The sequence below is a fragment of the Typopeltis vanoorti genome, chromosome 8 (genome assembly GCF_054136105.1).
Source record: "Typopeltis vanoorti isolate ZY-2024b chromosome 8, IOZ_Tvanoo_1.0, whole genome shotgun sequence".
In the NCBI taxonomy this organism is placed as follows: Eukaryota; Metazoa; Arthropoda; class Arachnida; order Uropygi; family Thelyphonidae; genus Typopeltis; species Typopeltis vanoorti.
Genome location: NC_143556.1, coordinates 76,263,502 through 76,290,414, shown reverse-complemented (window position 1 = coordinate 76,290,414; position 26,913 = coordinate 76,263,502). Strand labels below are relative to the sequence as shown.

General features: G+C 34.9%; 1 protein-coding gene across 3 annotated transcripts in view; it reads right to left on the bottom strand.

The window, feature by feature from the left end:
• xit (ALG6/ALG8 family glucosyltransferase xit) overlaps window positions 1-26,913 on the bottom strand; it is a 152,925-nt gene that overhangs the window by 34,642 nt on the left and 91,370 nt on the right. For all 3 annotated transcript variants that reach the window (XM_090397289.1, XM_090397292.1, XM_090397291.1), the window contains exons 6-7: window positions 19,966-20,069; window positions 8,459-8,579 (exon numbers count right to left, since the gene is read on the bottom strand). In XM_090397289.1, coding sequence (XP_090253415.1) covers window positions 8,459-8,579; window positions 19,966-20,069 — 225 coding nt within the window. The remainder of the gene's footprint in view (window positions 1-8,458; window positions 8,580-19,965; window positions 20,070-26,913) is intronic.

Here is a 26,913-nt window from a genome sequence, read left to right as displayed (position 1 = left end):
TTTCAAAACGTTTTAAATAACTTGACAAAAAATGTTACAAAAAAAGCTTATCATTTTATATTATATATATATATATATATATATATAAGAAAGACAGAGCAAGCCCAAAGCACTTTCCAAATGTCAGCTTAATATTTGATATAGGCCAAGTGGTGAAAAGTATCTGTTCTTATCAGTACAATATGTAGTACATCAGTGTCTTCACAATATTAAGCTAATTTTTGGAAAACTGCAAAATGCCTATAGCTTACTCCATCTTTACTCGAGTTGCCCTGGCATCGCACTATCTCTAGGGTCAGTTCTCTCCATTAGAGGAAATGAATAACTGTGTGTGTGTGTGTGTGTAAATGCCACAAGTGTGCTTGCCATAAAACATAGGATTCATTTATGCAAAAGAATAAACAGTTTTGCTCAATGTGAATATGTTTCTAGAAGACGAAAGAAAACATCCCTCTATAGTGATAAATATTTGTTACCTAACAAAAACAAGTAGCTTTATTGTACCACTAATTAGATTCTTTACATGTAGCAACAATTGATATAAATTTTACAATTAAAATTTAATTGAAAACAATCAAACTAGCATAATGTATATATTTAAAATTTTGTAAAAATGCATGGAACATAACATACAGTCACACAAATTCCCTCCTGAAGTGAAACATATTATGAAATCTATGAGAAAGACTGATATTTTCTATTATATTTCATTTAAAAAAAATCTCGATCATTGCCAACTAACAAGTCCTGACCTGCAGTTTGAAAACCATTGCTATAGAAAACTGTTAATTCTATATAAATCACAAATGTCCTAACACTGAATAACATTCTGTTATTTGGAGTGTTGCCCATCAGCCATTCCCTGAAGTGCTACAAAACGTTTTTTTTATATGATTCCTACTCACAAAACGCTATCAGTAAACTTATAGCATATCTGAACTGTGGGTAGGTTATGGAATTTTTTTTTTTCATTTTTTGTATCAATTTTACATATTTTTTTGTAATTTTTTTAAAATTTACTTTTACAGTAAGGAAACTCTCCTGAGACCAAACATGGAACTTTTTCAAGCCACTCCAGGCCTCCAAATAAGCATGGTGGTGGTGGTCTCTCACCGGGCAATGAAATTCATCTCCCACATAAACATAAATCCTTGTTATATTTCTGTGATTTCATAACTATTTGTCTTAAGGTGAAATATCTGACTCCAACAACTTTTATTTGGCTTGAATACAGCTTATTATTCCAAAGTTTTTTTTAGCCTCTTCCCCAAGTATGATTCTATAAATTTTCCCTGGAACATATAGTAGAGAAATTCCTTGTAGTTTTCACCTTTAGTTTTATGGATGGATACTAAGAGCTCTGCTCCAATCATTTGGAATTTGACCTTCTAAATTATGCAGTGCAGTGACTGTAAAATGTTCATACATATTTGAGCATTTTTGGGTTGAATATAATCTACTCCAGATTCCATTTCACATTTCAGGTTTTTGATGGCTTTTTATACCTCAGTACTTGAGATACAAAAAGTCTTCATTGATTTTTGTTTAACTACTTTTATATGCTGCTTTGCTTTGTTACATTTTTTCTTTGTATCCTCTCAGAATATCTGCTGACTGGCTAGAATCCAACATCGTGTTCTGATTTTTTTTTTTTTTTTTTTTTTTTTTTAGGTCCTTGCAAATAACTTCACTACATACCACCATGAATGAACGATTCAATATTTTCTTCAGAGTTTGCCAATGAGTCTCCAAGGTATTGTTCTCCCCCCCCCCATCCTACACACTTTCATTTTTACTTGAAATGATATGTATATATATTTGAATCTACAGTTCACCTTTGAAAAGTACTCAACTTTGATTCTTTTTAAAAAGTTTGTACATATTTTTCTTTTCAAGATGAAATTCATTTTTGTTGTGCTCAAAAGTAAATGTGGTCCTATTTCAAATATCCTGTATACTCTTATATCCTGAAACAGCATTAAAATATCACTATCAATAATAATCACAACACAGTTAATTTTTTGATTTCTTGTCTTCTCTCTCTCTCTCCATGTAAATTTGTGTACATTTTTATGATGGAACATGGCATTAATAATGAATATTTCATGTTCCGAATAGCTTTGCCTCTCTTTCCCCCCCCCCCAAAAAAACATTCTACATACCTGGTATTCATTCCTACTTTGTTGTTACATTATTACTAACAAGTACCATCTTTCCTTTTTTTCTTTATATCAGCTGCCTTCTCTAATGACTCAAATATTCTACACTTCTTAGTAGAACTTTCTCATTCTGTGGAACCAGAGGCACAAATATCACTGTTCAATTCCACACCTTGATGCTTGCTGACATCACTATGTAATCTTAAATTACATAATTATGGAGAAAAATTGTTGATAGGAGATTAATAATAATTTAAACTTAATTATGTAGTGCTGTCATTGTAACCTGAAGAGCCCTTGGAGGTACATATCAGGAAACATGATGATGATGCTCTGTAATTCAAAATTACAGAAATGCTTTGTAATTTCTAGAATTCTTGAGGGACAAATGTCTCTAGATCTTGGTCAAGACAAGTTGTAGGGACTAATGCAGTAAGAAGTACTTTGAAGACAGAAATATAAAATCAAAATATAAGACAATGTATGAGTCATGAAAAATAATGGATTAATCAGGAGGAAAATTGTCAACAGAAAGTTATAATAATGTACACTTGTAAATAACTAACTATGGATTAACTTACGTATTACTTATACAGGTATCCCTTGCTTAGCGTGGTGAAATTAATTGCGGCAAGAGTTTTGATTAACGTGCCTTTCACCCTGCGGAGCTCGCAGCTGATCTGACAGATATGTGCAAAATGTTTAATATAAATATTCTTACATAATTCAGTGTATAGCTAGAGGTCATGAGTAGCTGCGCGTTCATATGTTACGAGTGATATTCTGCAGTGTTTTTTGCTATCAGTTTGGTTTAACACATGTTATGTAAAGGTTTGTGATATTTGACAGTAAATTGTATCTGAGAGATACTGTGACCTCCGATGTCAGTATAGTAGGTTTTTTTTTTTTTTTTTAATATTCTTTGTTCAATAATTTCTAGAATGTAACTGAAAATAAATAAACTATCATGTATTATTGAAATAGAGAGCCAAAGGCTTATTTATCATACATGTTCTCTAGGAGATGTGCTTTACATTATGGAAAATACTAAGGAAACGGATCTGGAGTTTACTCCACCTTTAGTACGAGTTGTCCATGCTTGCATCTGCCAAAACTTTTAGTTACTGTACATTCGGCACGAAACTCTTGTTGTTTCTATATTCGGCTATGAAATAATGTTGGATTCAATATTCACTTAATTTGTACCATCATGTATTATATTTGCAGTGTTTTTTCTTTATGTTTTATTGCTTGTTTGCCGAGGTCTGGAAAGTCATTTTGCTTGTTATTGTAGAATTTATGCCAATAAGAAAAAAACTAAAACTGTTCAAACAACTCTTGATAACTTCTTTTGATAAAAAAATTGCAGTAAATAATGTAGGTACAAGTATTTATTAAACATTTACTTTGCATTCATTTTTTTATTTTTCCTAAAAGAGTACCATATAAAATGAATTATTAATACAGTAATCAATCATGGACGAATTATAATTTTTACCAGTGATTATTAGATTTGATTAACGCAATTTTGATATATGAGGTAACATCGAGGGATTAATTAACCGCGTTAATCAATATTCCTATCAGACAAAAAATTCTTTTTGTCTGATAGGAATTGTGCATTCTGTTTCTCCTATATATGGTATGTTGCAAGTACAATAAATCCAGTATACTCCAGGGTGGGCTAGTGGAGGGAGTGGGTCATTGGATGAGTTGAGCAAGCTTTTTAATTTTGTAGGAGGTTTGAAGGTGGCTTTGAGGTCGTATTTTTATAGTACTCTGTTTATTTTGTCTGATGTTCCTTTAATGTAGGGAATGGTTATAGTTTTACAGTAGTCTGATTTGTCTTTGTTTTTTATTGAGGTTTTTTAGAGAATTTTGTTAATAGTTTTTGGCCGTACCCATTTTTTTGTCAAGTATTAATGATAATTTTAAATTTGTCTTTCAGTGCCTGTTCGTTGGAACAGATCGTCTGAGCCCTGTTTTTTAACATGCTGATGACACCTAGTTTTTGTGTTGGGTGGTGGTAGGAGTTTATGTGTATATATTGTCCCGTATGTGTCGGTTTCCTGTAAATAGTGAAGGAAAGATTGGCTAAGGAATGTGTCTAATGTCTGGCAGCCATGGGACCAGATCATGAAAACATCGTCAACGTATCTAAGCCAGACTTTGGGTTTTAGAGGGGAGGATAATGGCGAGCCCATGGCTGTGCCTTCTTTTTGTAAGTAGAAGGTGTTTTGCCATACAAAATAACCCGACCGTAATACATGCACAAAGAGCGCCGTGATATCTGGAGGGAATATGTTCTGTAGGAGAAGGATTGTGTCATTGATTGGGACATTCATGAAGAGGACAGAGACATCAAAACTGACTAATAAATCATCTTTTCTAATGTAATGTCTTTGATGGTGTTTATGAAGTGTTGTGTGTTTTTGATATAGGAGGGGGAATGACCTACCAACTCTTTGAGTGTGTCGCTAATTTTTTGGCTAAGTGATACATTGGGCTATATTTCTTCAACTATAGGTCTTAACGGCATGTTTTCTTTGTGAATTTTCAGTAGCCTGTAAATTCTTGGGGAGTGCGCGTAGTGAGGAAATAGTTTTTTGACCGTATCTTATGATTTATTAGTCAGTTTTAACGTCTCTGCCCTCTTCACGAATGTCCCAATTAATGACACAATCCTTCTCCTACAGAACAAATTCCCTCCAGATATCATGACGCTCTTTGAGCATGTATTACGGTCGGGTTATTTTGTATGGCAAAACGCCTTCTACTTACAAAAAGAAGGCACAGCCATGGGCTCGCCATTATCCCCTCCCTATTGCTAACTTTTACATGGAACATTTTGAGCAACTTGCCTTAGGTTCCTCCCCTCTACCCTCTGGCAATCATTCCTTTACTGTTTACAGGAAACCGACACATACAGGACAATATATACACATAAACTCCTACCATCACCCAACACAAAAACTAAGTGTTATCAACACGTTAAAAACAGGGCTCAGACGATCTGTTCCAATGAACAGTCACTGAAAGATGAATTTAAAATTATCATTAATACTTTACAAAAAAACAGATACAGCCAAAACACCATTAACAAAATTCTCTACCCTGAATAAAAAACAAAGACAAACCAGACTACAGTAAAACTATAACCATTCCCTACATTAAAGGAACATCAGACAAAATAAACAGAGTACTATAAAAATACGACCTCAAAGCCACCTTCAAATCTCTTGCAAAATTAAAAAGCTTGCTCAACTCATCCAAAGATCCACTCCCTCCACTAGCCCAACCAGGAGTATACTGATATTAAAGAAAATTACGTTTCATTCGGACTTAACATCATTATCACTCTCTTAAAAGAATTAATGATTTATCAGAAATGTAGAAGCACTTGTATAGAAATTTTACCTTTAGTTTTATATCTTATCTTATTTTGTAATGTGAAATTTCATTATAATTTTGGTGTATAGCTGCTTAGTCTCAGATATTATGTAAATAACTAACCAATTGCTGGGTAAGAGATAATAACCAAAATGTGAAATGTCCGACTTCGGAAACATGTAGTGAGAGTACAGGTACATCTGTTATGTAGCACGGTGCCTCCCCCCACTCTTCCACCATGACGCTACGAAAGTTATGAGAGGATTTCGAGAGCAGTGCTTAGTGCCGTGTGACGTAGATATCACATGATGAATGAGAAAAGTGGCGTGGCGTTTAAAAGGAGTGGTAATGCTGCGCACAAGGCTTTTAGATGTTTTCCTGCTGCTGTATTCCTGTGTCTTGGAAGTCCGGCTGGTATGGAGCCTCCACATGGGTTTCCTTTGTTCGAGAAAGTTACGACCAAATGACCAAGGGAACTTACCAGTCGGAAACAAAAGCCCAGCAGATCATGATAGTGGAAAACTACAGAAATCTCCCAATATGTAGTATAGAGAAATTTCGTAAAGAGCGTCCAGTAAAGTATGAAGTGAAGCGGTCAACGTAGGTAGATATCTGACGAGATACTGAAGTGGTTAAAGTAGCATACCAGCAAATTGGTAAGGTGAAAACTTTATGTCTTTTAACTAATGGAATTGAATAAGATTTTAGTGTATGTGCTACTAGAGACTCTTTGAACTGTTAAGTGATAGATTTAAGAAAGAAATACAATATTGTCTCATGAATGTACCTTAAGAGAGAGAGAGATATACAAGAGTTTTTAATTAGGCCTGAGATATATGTAAATTGAATAAGATTTGTCAGAGAAGATTGTGAATGGAATTTGATATATGTTAAGAATGAGATTTGATCGAGTAGAGTGATACGAGACTAAGCGATAAAATGATATTAATTAGGTTTCTCAGATAGAAATTTATGGAAAGGATAAATAACTGCATGTAAGAGTGCTAATGCTGTACCAAAATTTTATTGAATGATTAACTCAGTACTTCAAAGTGTATTATATGTATTCTACTAGTAATTAAAATGTTTTGTTTAACTATAAATGTTATCTTGCCTGTACTTAGATCCTACTGCACTTGCTCATAAAATATAGCGAACCTTGAAAGGCGGGAAAATTAAATAATTATCAGGTCATGACTGAAAGTTTAAAAATTATAGATGACAAGAGTGAATGCTGACTGGATTCTAACTCCTTGGTCTTGCATGTTTAGTATATCCTAGGATTCAGGGTGGCGCAACTTTAATAAATAAATTTTCTCTGAATTTGAAAAGGGAGATAGAACCAGTGCTGAGACAAAGAAATAGGCATCCGTCGTTTGCATTTCTTTGTCTCACAGAACAACAACTTCACTCTCGTCAGGGATTTCGGCCTAAGTAATAAGTATATTGAGATAGAAGTAAAAAGATAAATGATATTAAAAGGTGATTTGAAAGTAATAAGTAGGAATTATTGAAAGAAAGATATATTAGTGTGATTTATGCTTACAAGAGATAGAAAAGGGCCTTAAAACACAAGGGGACGACACAACACCGGATTTATTGTACTTGCAACATACCATATATAGGAGAAACAGGATGCACAATTCCTATCAGACAAAAAGAACATAAACGACACATTAAATATAATAATTATGGTGAAGCTGGCTTTTCTGATCATGCCCTTGAATACCTTACACAGAATTGACTGGAAAAGCACTAGCTGTCTACATCTGACTAAAACATGGTATGAATGGAAATTTAAGGAAGCATGCGAGATTATTATCAACCACTCGAATCTGAACAATAATGATGGTCTAAAAATCCCAAACATATGGAAAGTATATATTCGACCCACGGAACGTTCCTCACTAAGAACAACTATCAACAGGACTGTAGAAAATCCAGTATCTGAAAAGCAAAAATAAGAATTGTAATACTAAAAATAGGACATCATTGTTTCTAAAGGAAAACCATCTGAAAGAAGGTTTATTCCTGTCATTGTAAATAGAATTTAGCTTGATGTAATTTGTAAAACTTTTTTTATTTTTTAATTTTTTTTTCCACTAGAGGTCATGCCAGTAGAATAACATGCGATCAAAGCATTGTTTCTTTAGCTTACAGTTAATAATATAACTCCGCTTGTCTTGTATATTGGTGTATGCTCCAAATGATGATCTTGATGTGAAGATCGAAATGTTGGGATAATAAAAAAGTTTTTTTTAACATGGTTGTAAATTTGTAAATTCCATAAATTTTTAAAATGAATGCTGATCACCATGTAACTCTAAAAGAAAGGATTTCTGTCAATATCATCATCACCCTACCAATGTGACTCGTCAAGGCAATTGTTCTATAATTCTTACATTCTAGCTTATTTCCTGTCTTGTATAATGTCACTAATATCGATTTCACCCACTCCTCCGTAATTTCCCCTTCTTTCCATACCATATTCCATAGTTTGTGCATTTCTATAACCATATTTTCGCCACCGTATTTAATCATTTCTCCAGTGATGTTATCATTACCAGGCCAGATACCAATAGTATAATGTAAGAAATCAGAGATAGGCAAAATCTCTTCTAGCCATTCTGTAGTTATGTTCATAATAATATATACTGAAGCAGTGGTGGTTTGAGCTAGATTAGGCAAAAGGCATCTCTTTTGTCAAGAATGTAACCAAGTCACTCATTTTTGAAAGAAACCGATATGTGATGGCCTCGTGCTTAGATTAGGTATAATACAATTTAAAACCTTTTCTCAGTTTAAAATAATTTTCTTCAATAACAGCATAGGAATTTCAACAGAACTAATTATTAACTTAAATTTAAGACTTCCTGAATTAGAATGCAAGAGATCAAGTTCTTACATACCTGCACTTGAAGCAAATTTATCAGCAGTATTATATATTGCCCACACATTTGGTGCCCAGTATGCATGGCTAAGTCCCCGTTTAAAAGGAAATAGTCGAGAAATAACTTGTTTCAACTGGCCCTAGAAGAATCACTGCATTTTAATCTGAATGCAAATGACTACATGATTTTATTAAAATATATATACTGCCACTTTAACAAAAGAAAAATATTTCATTTTTAAAATGTTATGGGAATGATAGAAGAGGAGAAAATAGGAGAAGAGAGGGAATGAGAAAAATGGGAGAGAGTGCTGGAACCAGGGATGGAGACACACCAGGGCAACAGAGAAAGAGGAGAGAGAGAGAGAGAGAGAGAGAGAGAGCAGGTAAGGAAAGAAGAAACAGAGTAGTAAGAGGGTGATGTATGGAGATTCGATGATCCATGGTGTGCAAGATAGAATGCCTGAGGATTGTTTGCCTGGAGGAATGATAGAAAGTGTGGCTATGGCAATTAAGCAAGATGAAAGGGTGGATGAGATGATTGTGATGGTGGGCACGAATGACTTGAGAGGCAGTATGAATCAGGTGGCAAGATATTCAAGGTTCGTGCTTGAGGGTGTATGGAAGAATACAGAGAGGGAAAATAGTGTGCGTGTTGCCCAGGTATGATAATGCAGAGCTGCAGAGAAGAGCATCAATAATGAATTGTATAATAGCCAGAATGTGTTGAAAGAGAGGCCTGGAATATGGCATTTGAGGACAGAAAGAAACAGTATGCAAGAGATGGCTTGCATTTGAATGAGTGACATAGGCATCTGGAGAGAATGCTGTTCTCTGAATGAGTCAGTGTATCAATGCATGGAAATTAGAATTATCAGGGCGGATGGTAGCAGGGGTGGCCTTTTGTGGGAATAGGTGCTTGGGAGAAGGGAAGGGGAATACACTGGGTAATTATTATTATTATTATTATTTGTCACCTCCAGGTAGTCCAAAGACTCATCGAGGGAAGGGCATCTACTCTACAACTCTGCTTCCACCACTCACAATCCACCAATTGACCGCAACTACACCAACGCCATCTACTGCCAACCGCCACCACTATTTCTTCCACAGACAATCACAAACGTCCATGCCCATGGCGGGATTCCAACCCACAGCCTCTTGACTGGAGGGTGGACACGTTAACCACTCGGCCAACCAGGCTGTCCGAGTGGTTAACGTGAATCCAGTAATAGCGGTAATAGTGAATCCAGTGAAATCTGGAGGGGACAATGCCTTGATTCTTTATACTAATGCCAGGAGTATCCAGAATAAAGGAGATGAATTGGTGGCTCTGATAGTATCAGCCTGTACAAGGATTATTGGGATCTCTGAGACATGGTTGATGGAAGATGATATACTAACAGAAACAGAAGTAGCAAGGTAGAGCATTTTTCAACAGAATAGAAAGGGAAAACGTAGTGGTGGTTGCTTACATTCTCTCAAAGTGGAGGATTTGGAGGGGAATGGCACTAATGGTTTTGAACGCATATGTGTGAGACAGAGGTGGGCAGGAGGATATTTGAGTGTGTGTGTGGGGGGGGGGGGGTTGCTACAAGCCAGGGAGCATTGAGGGTGAGGAGCAGATCTTTAGGCAGTTGAGCTTAGAAAGTGCAAGAAGAATGATTATTATGGGAGATTTTAACTACAGCAATATAAATTGGGAAGAGGAAACTGCATGTAATAATAAAGGAATGGAATTTCTAGAATTCTTAAGGGACAAATGTCTTAGGCAATATGTAGTAGAAAGAACACAAGTTTCAAGAGTTTTGGATTTGGTCATAGCATCAGAAGAGCTGATTATAAATGAGATGGCATCTCTGGCCCCAGCTGGAGAGTGTGACCATGAGGTTTTGACTTGGAAGATAATGTATATGAATAATAAGACAGGTGATTATAATAGTCTTAGATATCAACTTGGAGCAGTTATATGGAGGAAGGAATTGGTAGGGCATGATATCATTAGTGCTTGGGAACTTGTGAAGGAATATTTATTAGCAGTAATAGCAAGCTATATACTGCAAGTGAAGAGAACATAATTTGGTGTAAAATGGATGAACAGGAGCTGCAGGTGAAAAAGAGGTTATGAAAACGATATAAGGAGAGGGGATGAAGAGCAGATGCATGAAAAATATAAGACTGAGGCCAGGACAGCGAGTAGTATGGTAAAGAAGGCAAAAATGAATATGAGAAGAGATTGGCCCTCAGATTCAAAGAAAATCCTAAGGAATTTTTTTTTTTATCTATGTGGCCAGTAGGAGGTAAAATAATTGTGAAAGAATGACATTTTTGGATAAAAATGGGAACAGAGAGACTGATGCAAAGGACATAGTGGAGTTGTTCATAATGAACACTTTATTGGGGTATTTCATCCTGGAGAAGTAGGTTTTAATACTAGAGGGATAGAGCAGGTTTGAGGTTTAGAATGCAAGAGAAGAGTGTCAACAAAGCAGTGAGACTGGATGGAATTTCACCATGGGTTTTGAAAAAATGTACTAAAGAACTGACAGTTCCCTTGACTTGGCTTTTCAATGAAAGTCTGACTATAGGAAAGACTCCTTCCACTCCTTGGGTAAGATAGTGCCATTGTATAAGGGTGGTAACAGACTGGAAATGTCAAACTATAGATCAGTTTGTATTTCATCAGTAGTTGTTAAGATCTTGGAGAAATTAGTGAGGGATCATTTAGAGCATTGTGAATCAACATGGATTTGTTAAGGGGTGCTCTTACTTTAGTAATATGATTGCCTTTTATAATAAAAGTGACAAGAGCAGTTGATGAGGGAAAGGCATATTCTGCCATTTTTTTTTGGATTTTACAAAGGCATTTGACAGGGACATATTTAAGTTGCAGCACATGGGTTTAGATGTTAGGTTAGTGAACTGGATTCAGTATTGTCTATCTGATATGTATTAGATGGTTGTGTATGGGGAAGCAGAAGGTTACAAGTGGGGGTCCCACGGGGACCAGAACTGGGAGCTGTATTGTTTAACCTTTATATCGATGACATAAAAAACATGCAACCAAATACAACTCCTGGCATTGATCAGATGAAAACTGAGGATATTCAACAAAGAGGACCACAAATTAATAAAGCTCTGGCTGAAAGATTTACCTGGTACCTAAAAAAAAAAGGAAAAGTACCATAAAAATAGAAGACATCAGAAACAATTCTTCTCTTCAAAAAAGGCAACATTGAAGACATCAAGCATTACCATCCTATATGTCTGCTATCACATATATATAAGTTAATGACAAAAATTATATCAAACAGAATCAAAACCACCCTTCAAGAACATAACAATAAAGAACATGCAGGATTCAAAAAAGGTTATTCTACAATATATCACATACAAGTAGTCACCCAAATTAGTGAATGCAAAGAATACCAGATCCCTCTTTGCTTTCTATTTATTGGCTTTAAAAAGCCTTCGGCACCATAGACACATAACACAGTTTTACAGGCGCTACTAGAAAAGGCATCAGTCCAATCTACAGCAATCTAATTAAAGAAATTAACACTTTTTTTTGTGTAGCTCTACACAAATAATCTTATTCGACGACCCTATAACTATCACCATAAACTGAAGTGTGCAACAAGGAGATGTCATGTTACTAAACCTTTTTAAGTGTACTCTGGAAAACACTTTAAGTAAAATCAACTTAAAAGATGGCATAAACATTGATGGAGAGCTCTCCAAATATTAATGTAGATGATATAATACTCAGAGCTCAAGCCCCTCCACAACTTGAACAATCCCTCATCAAGTGCATGATGCCTGTAATAAAATAGGATTAAAAATTCATCCTGACAAAACCAAATGGATGAGAAACAGCTATTGCAAATCCACACCATCCAACTAAATAATTTCGCCATAGAAAGTATAGAATACTACATATATGGTCAAACAATAAACATGGACAATGATATTTCTGAAGAAATATCAAAAAGAAAAAGAGCTGCATGGACCTCCTTTAAACATATCAAATGTATAATCACAGATCCTAAGCTAAATATCAAAATGAGAACTAGCATTTTATTATACAAAGAAACCCGTGGAGAATTCATGACTAAACAAACACACATAATAACCACAGTAATAAGTTTTAATAAGTAAATATTTCATCCTAAGTATCTTATGACATCGTCAGTACAGTTAATTCAAACAATACTAGGAATTACATACAGTTAGGGCACATGATTACAATGGAATCCCAATATGCGTGCAGTAGAGTATTATAGAATTAAAAAAAAAAAAAAAAAAAAAGACAATTTCCCATACTTTAGGAATAGCAAGAACGTCATTACAGTTTAGATTTGGTCTGTGAAGTAGGGCTTCAACACTTTCTTTATATAAACGTTCATGTTTATATAAAGATCTATGTAAAAGTTTGGTCTTTCCCAATGGATCCTATGGTTTGGGCTTTCAGTGTTGAGAGAGGCCAGATTTCTGTGGTTTGATAAGACAGATATTGTCTCGATGTTCCGAAACGTGTTCATGAACAGATCTACCTGTCTGTCTACAGTAAGATAATTTACAAGAGCATGGAACCTCGTACACATCAGGTAGCATCAGAGGTGAGAATTTGTCTTAAGGAGAAAGTAACAAGCTATAGATCTGGTTGATGGGTTTGTAGGTAGCAGCAAGTTTGTATTTCTTCATAATTTTTGAAAGACGTTTGGAGATGCCTTTGACATAAGGTATGGAAATCGTATGGGCTTGTTCTTGTCTAGGTCGATATGTGTGGGGAAGTGACTGATGATTTTTTGAGTTGTTTTAAGATTGTATCCATTTAGTATGACTGTATTTTTGATTATTTCCAATTCTTGGTTTAGAGATTCTTCAGGAGGAGGAGCAGAATTGGTGTGCTCTGGTTACTAATGATTTAATGATGCCAAATTTTTGAGATGGATGCTGAGCAAAAGAATTGTGAATGTAGCGACCTTAAAATGCCGGTTTGTGATAGACAGAAGTGGAGATGGAACCATCTTCTTTTCTTTGGATGTGTAAATCCAGAAAGGAGATTCTTTTTCTGGCATAAATTTGATGCGAGGATGAAGAAGGTTTATTTTATCTAGAAACAGGTGTTATTCTTATTCAGAATGACCTCAGACAGCAAAGACGTCATCGACATATCGTAGCCAAATTTTTGGTTTGGGTTTAAAGATACTTAGGATTAAATATTTACTTATAAAAACTTATTACTGTGATTATTACGTGTGTTTGTTTAGTCATGAGACCTAGCATGTTCAACAGCTGTGTCTCTGAAACTTGGGACTCCACACAAAAAGAAGAACTTCATCTACAAACCGCTCAGCATGCCATGGAAAGAACTTAAGGATAAGCAAAAAAGACCACATCACAACTATCAGAAAATTAACTAGAGTAAAAGTAGTAGTGAAAATGACAACAAGGCATAGTGCCCTTGCTCCATATTGCAAGACTCACAGACAACAGGTGGACCTACCGTGTCACAAACTGGTATCCAAGTTCAACCAAGAGGGAACCCAGTAAACCCCCAACTAGATGGGAAGACTGTCTAACCAGAGTGATAGGAAACAAATGGAAAAGAATGGTCCAAGAGTGCCATTGCTGGAAACTTTTCCACTTGCATTCGTGGAGACATTCAGAATGAAACAACAGGTCCATCAAGGTTAATCGATGACATTGTTAATGGATTGCAGGAGGATATTCAGTTGTGTACAGATGATGTGAAGCTGAGAAGGGTTATTAGTAACAGTGCAGATATGGTAGTCCTGTAAGAGGATTTGAATAAACTGGACAGATGGATAAATGAATGGAATATCGGTTTAATGGAGCAAAATGTAAAGTCTTGAAGTTTGGGATACGTCAATGGGAGGCTGCATACTTTGTTGGAGGAACTGTACTGGAGGAAGTGAGGGATCTGGAGTTGATGATTGATAGAAACTTGAAATTAATTCAGGGAACATATTGAAAAGGGGGTGAAGGTAACCCAGAGGATTGCTGCAATACTGAGACTATTGTTCTCAAACTTGGTCTGCTGGATGTGAAGAGGATAAATTAACCACAGAAAGAGTGCAGAGTCAGATAACAAAGATGATATCAGGACTGCACAATGTTAATTATGAAGACAGGCTGAGGGAATGTAGACTGCAGAGTTTGATAGATAGAAGGAGGAGAGGTATATGATTGATACTTTTAAACTGTTGAGAGGTAGTTACAGGGTTGACACTGGGGAGTTCTTTTGTTTGGTGAAAATGGAGGGGAAGGAGCCAGGAAAAGGGATCATTCCTGGAAGTTACAAAAGGAAGTTGTGAGAAAACGAGGAGTGGTTTCTTTGCATAGTAGTTGAATCATGGAATGTATTGCTTATGGAGTAGTGAGAGCACAAACAGTCAATGAGTTCAAGGAGTGATATGATAGACTGTGCTCTTTAGGAATGGCCTCTAACGATGAGTCTTGGGACTCCATGGAGGCTGGAAGAATAATAAAGTTTATTACTTTGATATATTTTATGCAGAGAAGGAACCATGCCTTTTCTTTGTTTCTCATCAGAACACAATTTATATGTCAACTATGATTGTACAACATGATTAAACGTCATTATCTTGGTATGATTGTCAGGGACCTGGACGAAATGATGAAAACTCATTTCGTGGAAAAACCCCAGAACTGATAATAGAATCATGAACATAAGAAATGTCAATGAAAAGATGCAAAGCTGACAGAAGCTGTGTGTCATTCAGTAAGTAAATGGCATATAATTTCAAATAGAGTGATGAGGCATTTCAAAATGCAAAAACTGGACTAATGAGACACATATTTATTCTCAAGATCTCACAGAGGATGACACCACATGCACAAATTGTTAGTAGGGAAGATAAAAAGGAATTCTCTGTTATTAAAGAGGGACATGTAAAATCTCTGGAGAAAAATTTAGCTTTGTTAATTTTTCGCAATCAATTTTCCAGTTTTTTTCGCAATATTTAGTCATCATCATCATCATCAAATTCCTGCCATGTACCCTCAAGGGGTGTACAGGATATGACAGTACTACATGAAAAAATTACATCATTACTAACTTCCTATCTACAATTTTCCTCCAAATCAGTCTGTTACTTGTCAAGACTCCAACATTATCAGATCTTATATTTCTATCGTCTAAGGCACTTTGTACCGTATCAATCCACCTATATCTTGGTCTTCCTCTGGGTCGTTTTCCTGTAAACCTGGCAGAGAACACTTGTTTTGCTAATCTTTCCTCTCCCATTCTATTTAAGTGACCATACCATCTGAGATTAGCTCTGCTAAAGCATTCCTGGATGCTGACAATGTCAAGTTCTTTCCTAATATTCTCATTTTTAATATGATATTGCCATTGATGCCATCTGTTCACGCCTCTAATCTTTCTCAGGACTCTCATATCTGCGGTCTCTAGTCTTTGGTCAAGTGTTTTACTTCTGACCCAGCTCTCAGATCCATAAGTTAAAATTGGTTTGAACACAGTTTTGTATACAGCTAATTTAGTGTTCCGACTAATTTCTTTCTTATTCCATATGAATTTATTCAATTGACTTCCCACGATACCAGCTTTGCTGATTCTGTTGTCTATTTCTATATTTAGTTTACCATCTTCAGTAAAAATTGTGCCCAAGTAGCTAAAATGTTTTACTTGTTCCACAGGTTCTCCATTCACAACACAGTTGACATTTTCAATGATTCTGCCTATTTTCATTGTCTTTGTCTTTTTATTGCTAACCTTCATACCATATCTATTACAACAGCTATTCAATTTAGTCAGAGAATCTTGCAGACTTGTAGCGGATTTATTTAGAAGTATAACATCATCCGCATAAAGCAAAGAGCTGACATTAACATCTCCAATTTTGATATCAGGTTTAATACCACATTCCTTCATAATGTGATCCATATAGATAATGAATAACAGAGGGGATAATGTACATCCTTGTCTCACACCAGATTTAACATTAAACCATCTTCCTGTACTTCCTTCAATTCTAACTGCTGACTCACAACTCAAATACAGACTAAGTATTGCTTGATATAATGCCCCATTGACACCATATAACTGCAGCGTATTGAATAGCTTCTCTCTTGGCACCTTGTCATATGCCTTTTCCAAATCAACAAAACTTAAATACAGATCTTTGTTATATTCCCATGCTTTCTCGACTATTTGTCGTAAAGTGAAGATCTGATCCTGACAGCCTCTATTTGGCCTGAATCCAGCTTGTTCTTCACCAAGCTTTTCTTCCACAATTCTTCTCAACCGTTTCTCAAGTATACTTGCATAGATCTTGCCAGGAACACTCAGTAGGGAAATACCTCTGTAATTCTCACATTCAGTTTTATTTCCCTTTTTATATATGGGTACTATGAGAGCTCTACTCCAATCATAAGGAATTCGTCCCTCTGTCCAGGCTTTCTGAACTATGCAGTGCAGCCACTGTAAGACTCTTATACCACCATACTTCAGCATTTCTGGTCGAATATCATCTACTCCTCCTGCCTTTCCACATTTCAAGCCTTTGATGGCTTTTTCTACTTCAAGTATGGATATGTATTCCTGACTGCATGCCTGGTCAGTGTTTTTTATCACTGTGCTGTCATCACTGCTTGTTTCATTTAGCAGTTTTTCAAAGTAATTACTCCATACTTCAAGGATATCTTTTTCTCCTGTTTTCATTTCACCTTTATCATCTCTAATTCCTTTTACAGCACTCTTTCCTCCATTCCTAAGCTTCTTCAACAACCTCCAGAATATTTTGCCACCTTCTTGATATTTATTTTCTATATTCTTGCCAAAGTCCTCCCATGACTTTTGTTTAGCTAGTTTTACACACTGTTTAGCTTTCTTGCACTTGTCTCTGTATTCTGTAAGAGTAAAAGCTGACTTATTTGCCAGGAACTTTTGATATGCTTTCTTCTTTTCCTTCACTGCCTCTTTAACTTCCTGTGTCCACCAGGGAGTTCTGATTTTTTTATCTTTGCACACAACCTCACCACATGCCTCTCTGGCAGAATCAATCAATGTTTCCTTCAGAGTTTGCCACTGAATCTCCAAGGTTTGATTCCTGTTCTCAAACTCTTTCATTTTCTTTTCAATAATATTTCTGTATTTTAGTCTACAGTTTACATCTGAGAGCTGCTCAACTTTTATTCGCTTTAAAACTTTCTTACATGTTATTCTTTTCAATATGAAATTCAATTTTATCCTGCTCAAGACTAAATAGTGATCACTTCCAATTTCAAATCCTCTGTACACTCTGGTGTCCTGCACCAGGGAGAAAACATCACTATCAACAATAACATAGTCAATGAGACTTTTCTTATTCCTAGCCTCTTCTCTCCATGTGAATTTGTGCACATTTTTATGTTGGAACATGGTGTTAGTAATAACCAGTCCATGTCCTGAGCAGAAATCCAACAGATATTTGCCATTATTATTAGTTTTGCTCTTTTCTCCAAATTTTCCCAAAATATTTTTGTATGTCTCACAATCATTTCCTACTCTACTATTTAGATCCCCAACAAGGACCAACTTTTCCTTTTTCATTGTGTCAGTTGCTTTTTCTAAAGCCTCAAAAAATTCCTCCACTTCTACCTTAGTAGAGCCTTCTGTGGGACCATAGGCACAAATAAGTCTCATTGTCCAGTTCCCCATTCGGATATTTGCCCACATTACTCTACTTGAGACTGACTGCCATTCAAGAAGATTAGCCTCGTATTTTGTGTTGAATACTATGGCTACTCCTTCTTTTCCTTGATTGTTATTGCCTGAATATAACATTTTGTATTTATTGCTCAGAAAGATCTCACCAGTTTTGGTCTTTTTTGTTTCAGTCACCCCTATTATGTCGATCTGGTACTTATCTAATTCCTCAGCTAACTCCATTTCTTTGCCATTCAGGCTTCTTACGTTGATAGTACCGATCTTTAACTCTGGTGATGTTGAGTTGGGGTTTGTTTTCAGATTTGTTCCAGTAGCTGACTTTTCGCTGTTCGCCCTGGTTCCCTGGCAAAAACAACGGGGGCCTTGTTTAACCGGGCGACGCCCCAGCCGGCATGAAATTTTGTCATGTTGTACCATCATTTTTTATTTTGGTTTAACCAATAAGAATACAATTTGGTCGGCTAAATCCCAAATTGCCAGCCCATCCTCGTTCGTTCAGTATCAAAGTAGATACCCAACAGGGTGCACCACGAGAAGGTGAGGATTGGACATTAGGTCAGAAGCCCTGGTCGGTTCTCCGCATTCCTTTAAAGGCTATGTGGAGGTCTCCTCTCAGTTATACAGCTTTGACCCTTAAGCACCCCGCAATATTTAGTAAATATTTAAATTGTGTCCTAAATAAAATGTTACTGCAAAAGTGCATAAACATTGAATTGTATGTAGATCTGTAAGCAAGGATTATGCCAGATTAGCGATGACGAAATATCAACCAAAGGTCGCAAGGTCCACCGGTGTTGACCGAAAACAGGCAGCAATGATGTTATCGATAAAGGTTAATCCCAAAAAGACAGCATAGAGAACAAAGAGCAACATTTTGTATAAAAGGAGATTGTGGCTCTTGGCTCAGGGCTTTTTTACTTTTCCTAAATTGACCTAAAAGGTCAATTTTTATTACAGATCAAAACAATAGAACAGGAAAAGAAGGAGGGCAAAAAGTGCACATAAAATTCACTTTCCTTCTTCCATTTTATATTTGAGTGAATTTTATATTGGTTTTTATTCAGCATATTTTTATTGAAAAGAATATGCAAAACAGTTTTAAAATCAAAGTTGAACAGCATTCAAAGGTAAATTGTACAACTATAAAAAAATTATTGAAAACACAACAAATCAGCTTGAAAACAAGAAACAAATCTTGAAATCTCAGTGACAAAGTTTGAAGAAAACATGGAGTTAGCTAGGGGCCTGTGGTGAAGGTGCATGGATAGAAAAATCAAAAATTTGTAGTGAACTCACAAAGTTCGAGAGGGAGTTTGTAAAAAGAAGAAAATCATACTGAAAGTTTCTGCACATAAGTCAGCTAGTGAACTGAGAGAACACAGATAAAATTTGGAAAAGCTAAACCATGTGTAAATAAGTAGCCAAACAAAAGTCATGAGAAGACTGTTAAGAATATAGAAGATAAATATCAAGATGATGACAAAATGTTCTGGTGGCCACTGGCAAATCTTTGTCCTACATCCTGGAGTTCCTGGGACCTTGACCTGTTCACTATAATGATGGAAGCTCCCCAAAGATATTTACAGCACAAACAGGACTGATTTTCACATCAGATGAAATTTCACAGTAGTTATATACAAGGAATCCAAGATTGTTAGTACATAAAATACTATGTCAATACTATTTTTGTTTATACCATTACCTATGAACTATAATGTATGATTAGCTTAATGTCAATGACTATAGCAATTATCATGTTAACAAATGCATCTTCAACATTCATTACAATTTCTTAAAAATCACCTTACCATCCAGATAAATGGACCAAATGATACTCCAAACACACAGGTCACAATCAGTCCAAGTTTAAAAAAATTTAAAAATGAAAAGTTGCTCCACTTTATTGCATCATCTGAAAGAAAAAAAATTTCTGTTTTTTTTTTTTTTGTAATACATAAATAAAATATACAAACAGCTGTCATGTTCCATGAATTATTAGAATATAATCTTCAGCATAGGAACTGCCTATTGTTGGTGCTACTTAAAAGGACGTGGGCTTTGTTCACGACCCATATATTCACTTTTTATTAGTGCTTTTCCTTATAATCCATAATTTACTAAGCCAGACTAAGCTCCTTATGCTATTTATTTCAATAATTTATTTATGCACTTATCAAGAATTCACTCATGAATAATATAACTTAGAAATGGAACTGTACAGTACTGACTGGAGGGTTTTGTCCCTCATCAGGTTTCTGTCTCGCTGATGAGAACCAACAGTTGAAAACAGCTGTGAGGCCAGTGAAATCTAAAAGCACTAATAAAAGGTGAAGTATATACTACTGGGCAGAGTCCATGTCTTTTAAGTAGTGCCAACCCCAGGCAATGCATATGCTGAAAGTTATACACTAATAAACTCTCTGGTAAAATTCAAAACTTTAAATTTCTATCTTATCTCGGTAATACCATCAATGGATTAATAATATCCTTATAATCTTTAATTTACAATGCCAGATTGAAACTTATGCTCTTTATTTAATACTTTCCAAAAAATTAATAATAGGATCATAAGAATTCAGAAATTTTACTTTCTTTTTCTCCCTAGTCAAAATGCATACAGGAATGCCATATGCATTTTGATGTATAACTAAGTTTGAACTGTAGGTAAAAACTAAATTTTCTACATTATGATTCAATCCAAGAGAATTTACAATGAGTTATTAGAAACTTAAAGCAGTATTTATTCTGATACACACATAATTATTTAAAGTATATTTAATGATGAAAACTGAAGGTACTAAATGCCTCTAAATTTTGAAGCCCTTAATTATAGAAGTAGGCTGTACATTGCTTTCTTAACTCTGAACTTGGAGATAAAATAACTCACAAGGAGCGAGTTTGTTATTTCCAAGTTTAGGATTAGGAAAGTGACAATATGGTAACGTGAGTCTGAGATGAAAGATTAAAAATCAAAGCTCGAGGCTATGCATACATTCCCTGGCATATGAAGTATGACAATACATATGCAGCACTATAATGGAAGGAATTAAGAAGGATAATTAGGAACAAACAAAATGAGTGGTGACTGAGAAAAGAAATACCATATTTGAGTTTCAGTTAGTAAGAATAACTGGGGTTCAGAAAATTACAGCTGGCCTGAATCAGGAAGATTTTTCTATTCATTTGAAGTGATAAAATTTCTAGTATGCAGGGCTGCCGAGGGGGGGGGGGGTTTACATCTGAGACTTTTGTCACGGGCCCGGCATCGAAAAGGGCTCGACCGTTGGGTCCTTCAGAATGAAGGTCATTCTGAAGCTCTAAAACAATATTTTTCAAGTTTCAAAGCAATACTTTTTGCAACAATTTTGTTTAAAATTTTAGCTTCCATTGATGAACAAAATAAAATATTGTAATCTAGTACCATATCGATTGATATTGCAACAGCAAATGTAGAGTCTCTTCTGAAAGAACTTGAACATTTTAGAAATAAGTAGCAAGATGTTCTCACTGAAGGTACACTTGCTGCAATTAAATTGGGTATAACCCCAAATGTCGAAAGCAAAGAGAATAAAGCTAGCAGATGAAGAAAGTGCAGATGGGGATGATACACAAGGACATTTTAAAAGAACTGTATATTTTGTTATACAGGATACAATTATTTCCCAACTTCATATGTGTTTCACATCTTTAAAAAACATACAGAATTTTTTTTCACCAATATAAAATTTTCAAATAATGAATCATCAAGAAATTTCTGACTCGTGCAATAATTTAATAAATAAATATTCGAAAGACTTAACATCAACTCTGAAAGACGAAATCTACCACACAAAAAAGATTCATAATGCCATGTTTAAAGATGTTATACCAGGCTTAGATTTATTAAATATCATTTATAAATTTCAACTTCACGGTGTTTTTCCCGAAATACATACTTCAATCAGAATTTTTTGCACAATACCAGTAACAGTTGCCCGAGGTGAAAGAGCGTTTAGTAAACTTTTAGCAATAAAGAGCCTCAGTAGATCATCAATGCTCCAGGAAAGATTAAAAGGCCTAACTTTGCTATCAATAGAACATGACCTGGCAATGAAAATTGATTATGAAGAGGTGATTAAAGATTTCACTAACCATAAAGTGAGGAAGTGGATGAGGCAATAAAAATTCTCTTTTTATTTAATGTTTGTATTTTGTATGGTATGTAATGTATCGAATTTTGAATTTTTTTTACTCTTTTTTTAAATAAATGTTTAATGTTTTATATGACTTTTTTTATTAAACAAAAGTGATGCACTTTTTTAAATGGGGGCATGGACCACAGACTTGTCACAGGCCAATTTTCAATTTTCACATTCAATTTTATTTCATTATCTTTAAGAAAAATAAATAAACTCTGATCAACTTTTCTAAATTATGCAATATAGCCACTTATTATTTTTATAATTGCTCCTGGATTCTCTAGCATTACTTTATAAGTAGTTCAGTTCCAATGAAAAATTTTATTGCAGCAGTGATTATAGATATCTAGAATATCCTCAAGTTCACTTTCTACATAATCATTACCAATTTTGAATTCCATTTTAGTATTTTTATTTTCTAAGCTTTTTCAAGTCTCTAGAACACTAGCATAATATTCATCTTAAAGTCTTTTAGGAATTTTGTTTAGCTACCTTTTAGAGAACAAGACCTTTTCCTTACATTTTTACAATATTTTTAAAGCACTTTTATATTTATAATAATCTTAGTATCGAAAGGTTGCCATAGCATGTCTCTTCATTAATTCTCTATCAAGAATTTATCAGCATTAATTGTAGAGGGATATACGAGGGGGAATCTGGAAAGTTCTGATAAACTCCTAAACAAAAATATTAAAGCAATTGATATAACCACAAGAAAGAACATACTAGTAGCAGAGTTGAAGATAACTTATGTTCTTATATGTTCTTTCTTATGGTTATATCAGTTACTTAATATCGTTTTTGTTCTAGGTGTTCATCAGAACTTTCCAGATTCCCCCTCCCCTCGTACATAGGGTCAAAGACAGATAACTGGAAGAGATCTCCACAAAGTGTGGAAGAATGTGGAGAAATATCAAGTGTTCTAATTCAATGTCCAATCTTAACTTTCTTGTGGTATACCCAATTATTAGGTAGTCACCTACATACCATTTTTTAAGTAATTAACTAAGTGCAGTTTATATCAATTATAAATAATTAACTGGCTTGACTCACAGACCTTTTATTGATTAAAACTGAATGCTACATCCACTGTGTTTCAGTGTCTTTATGGCTAGCATCATCTTCAGGAAGATATTTAACAACCTCACAAAAAAGTTTCTGTTAGAAACTTTTTTTCTATAAATTGAAAAATGCCAAACTGACAGTTTAATCATGCATATCATTAGGCACATCATGAACAGTCTGTATACTGTTGTGTAAATGCTGCATGTGACTGCTGGCATAAGACAGGTTACAAATGCTATATACAATAATTAATGACTTCCATGTTATGACGAATAAGTAATTGGTTTCTATTGAGTGTGCCATGTGAGCAAATGACCTGGGAAGACCCCTTGAACAATCTCACTAAAGTATTCTAAGAAGGTGGAGGAAGCCTACCAATTTACTGTGTTATGCTCTGAAATGATATATGCTATGAGTAAGTTTCTTTCTTCTCTTTTATTTTCAATATCACCTACACGTTTTCTTTTTTATGGATTTCGAAACTTCCTGTTTGATCCATATACATCTTTCTGCAAGAACAAGGAATCTTGTATACCTCAGGAATACAAGATTCCTTGTTCTTGCAGAAAGATGTCAAAATATTTGTAGAATGAAACATCACCCACCATCTTTAGGGGAAAGTAGGAAATTTCTTAAGGTATTAACAAAGATCATTCTGATGTTGACTGATTAACTATGTTTCTTGATGTGTTACCACCATATGGGTAAGGAGACCGTAGCTTTGTAATTGATTTCTAGGACTAACATAGGACATTTCATCAAAACAGTTTCTTAGCAACTTCTTTGAGTTTAGAGGAAACGAGATAGAATTTGAAGTGATTTTCTTTTAATTTCATCATTCTTCAGTATATTTAAGGCTCCACTTTTAAGGTTATGATAATACCTAATTTTTGTTAAGCATAATGGAAAGATCTTCCTATCCATATGGATTTCTGTAAACCTCTAATATTAATCCTCAAGTATTGTTTTCATTGATAATGATATCTAAGGGTTCTAAATCCTTTTCCATTTCCAACTTGAATTTGATTTTTTTAATGGTGATTATTTAAGAACTGTACATAATCTTCAAGGTCTTATCTTTCTGGGTTGTTTCCAAATAATAAAAATATCAATGTAGCTTCACCAGACATGTGGCTTTACGATAATCTGTGCTCTAGCTTCTTCCTTAAACTTTTCCATGTATAAGTTCACAATGGGAGATGATAGAGGTGAACTCACTGCCAGATCATATTTTTGATATCAAAATCTTCCTTTCCAAGTAAAGATTGACAATTGAAGACAATGATGGAAGAGATTTGTAATGTCAGGAGGAAATGGGTCTGCAAGGATATCTATTGATTCTTATTCCTATTCTCATAATCCTGTTAATATAATATGCTGTTGGAAATCTCATCACACTGAAGTACATACACTTACTAACATTGAATTGACACCATTATTTTTGGCCACACTTCCAGCCTATTCAAATCATCCTGTAAATAATGGATATCAGTAGCATCCCTGATGTATCTTTGCATCATCACCAAACAAATGAACATCTCCCGTTAGGGTCCTTTCTAATGCCATTAATGTATACAGCAATCCTTCGATTAATGCATTTTCAATTAGCGGGCCTCTAAAATTGGATTAGTGTACCTATATACATCTTAAAAATAAATTTTACAGATTTTAAAAATTTTCTATCTATACATTTTTTATGACTAACTATTCTAAAAAATTACTCACCAGGATGAAATAATTTAGTTATCAATTTAAAACATTTTACAAAGTTATTTTTAAATGGACTATTTCCATGTACACTATGTTCCAAATTTACCACCAAAATTTATGTCTTCTGCTAATTACATAGCATTTTGCAGATCATATCTCGTGCCTCCCTTTGCAATTGTTTTCCTTACCTTTATTTTAAAGTATTTTCTAACCTTTCATTGTGAGTAAAAGAATTAGTGAGCAAAAAAGTGTGAAAATGATTCGAAAAGTAACAGAAGAAAAACTTGAAATAAAGAAAAATGACCAAGGCAAGTCCAGAGCAAAGATAGGACAAGAACACAAAATTTGGTGAATCAACTATATGAGCAATTTTAAGCAAAGCTGCTGAATACAAAGAGAAAGGTAAGGCTGCTTTAAGTTCATCATGCATGCACTAGAAATCAAAAGTATCATAATGATTGAATTAGAGAGACATCTTTCTATATGGATCGAAGTTTGTAACCAAAAACGGATCCTGCAAAGCTCTTACCTTATCAAATCAAAAGCATTAAGTCTCTTTGTAATCTTGAAAGAAAGGGCTATCAATGATGGAAAAAAAGAATTCTATGCTAGTGCTGGGTGGTTTGAGCGTTTCAAAGAGAGAAATAGCTTACATAATGTTCTAATTACAGGCAAAGCTGCAAGTGCAGATAAGGAGGCAGCCGCAAATTATCCAGAGATTTTGAAGAAAACTGTGTAAGAAGGGGACTATTGTGATCAACAAATTAATGTTGATGAAACCAGCCTTTTTTTGAAAGCAAATAACTTCCAAGACTTTTCTGGCCAAATCAAAGAAATCTCAGCCTAGTTATAAAGTCACAAAGTCAAATGAAATTACTGTCAATATGCGAGCCATTTGGAAGCACATTCTTCCACATTGTGCAAATGATTTTAGAGGCTTTTCAAATTAATCGAAGTTAATTAACCCCCCAGCCACGACGTCTATAGATGTTCAGCTTAATCTGGATATGAAGCTCTAGCACCCATTGAATAACATGAATAAGAAGTGCAATTTGGTGTCACTATTTCATCCACATCAGCCGGTAGGGAGGATAAATCTCATTCCGAGATATTGAGTGATTCTGACCTGCTAAATTTAGATGCACAGCGGGAAGATCCTGAAGAAAATTTAATCACTGAGAAGCCCAAAGAGATTTCACAGAAACAAATTGAAAATATTTTTTGTACAATCAAAGTTTTTAAGCAGGAAGGCTTAGAGGCCGACCCTGGTGAAGATAGAAGTGGTAAAATTTGCAGAAGAGGCAATAGGGCCATATCGTCAGTTGTATGAAAAAAAGAAACAGAATGTCCACCAAACTAGGTTAGCTCAATTCTTTGTTAAGAAGCAGAATAATAAATTTATATTCTGAATATATTTTATTGTCTTTCAGCTTCATGGTTTTCCTTTAACTAGACCCTCAGACATACCCTAATTCTTTTATAAAAAAATTAAGGGTCAAAAAATAAATTTGAGGAATGAATTATACTTTTCCCATAGGTTATTATATTCAATTAGTGCATTTTCGATGAATGCGCCTATTTTAAAGAATGCATTAATCAAGGGATTGCTGTATATTGAACAACAGCGATCCCTGGGGCACACAACTCATCATCTAAAATCTGACAGATTCACGCCCACTTACCCAAGTCAAGAGTAAGTGACTTACCAACATCTTCTCTGAAATCTTCACCACCACCCCACTAGTTATACATGCCGATTTTTGCACCACCTTGGTACAACAGAACTATCACACATTCTTACCA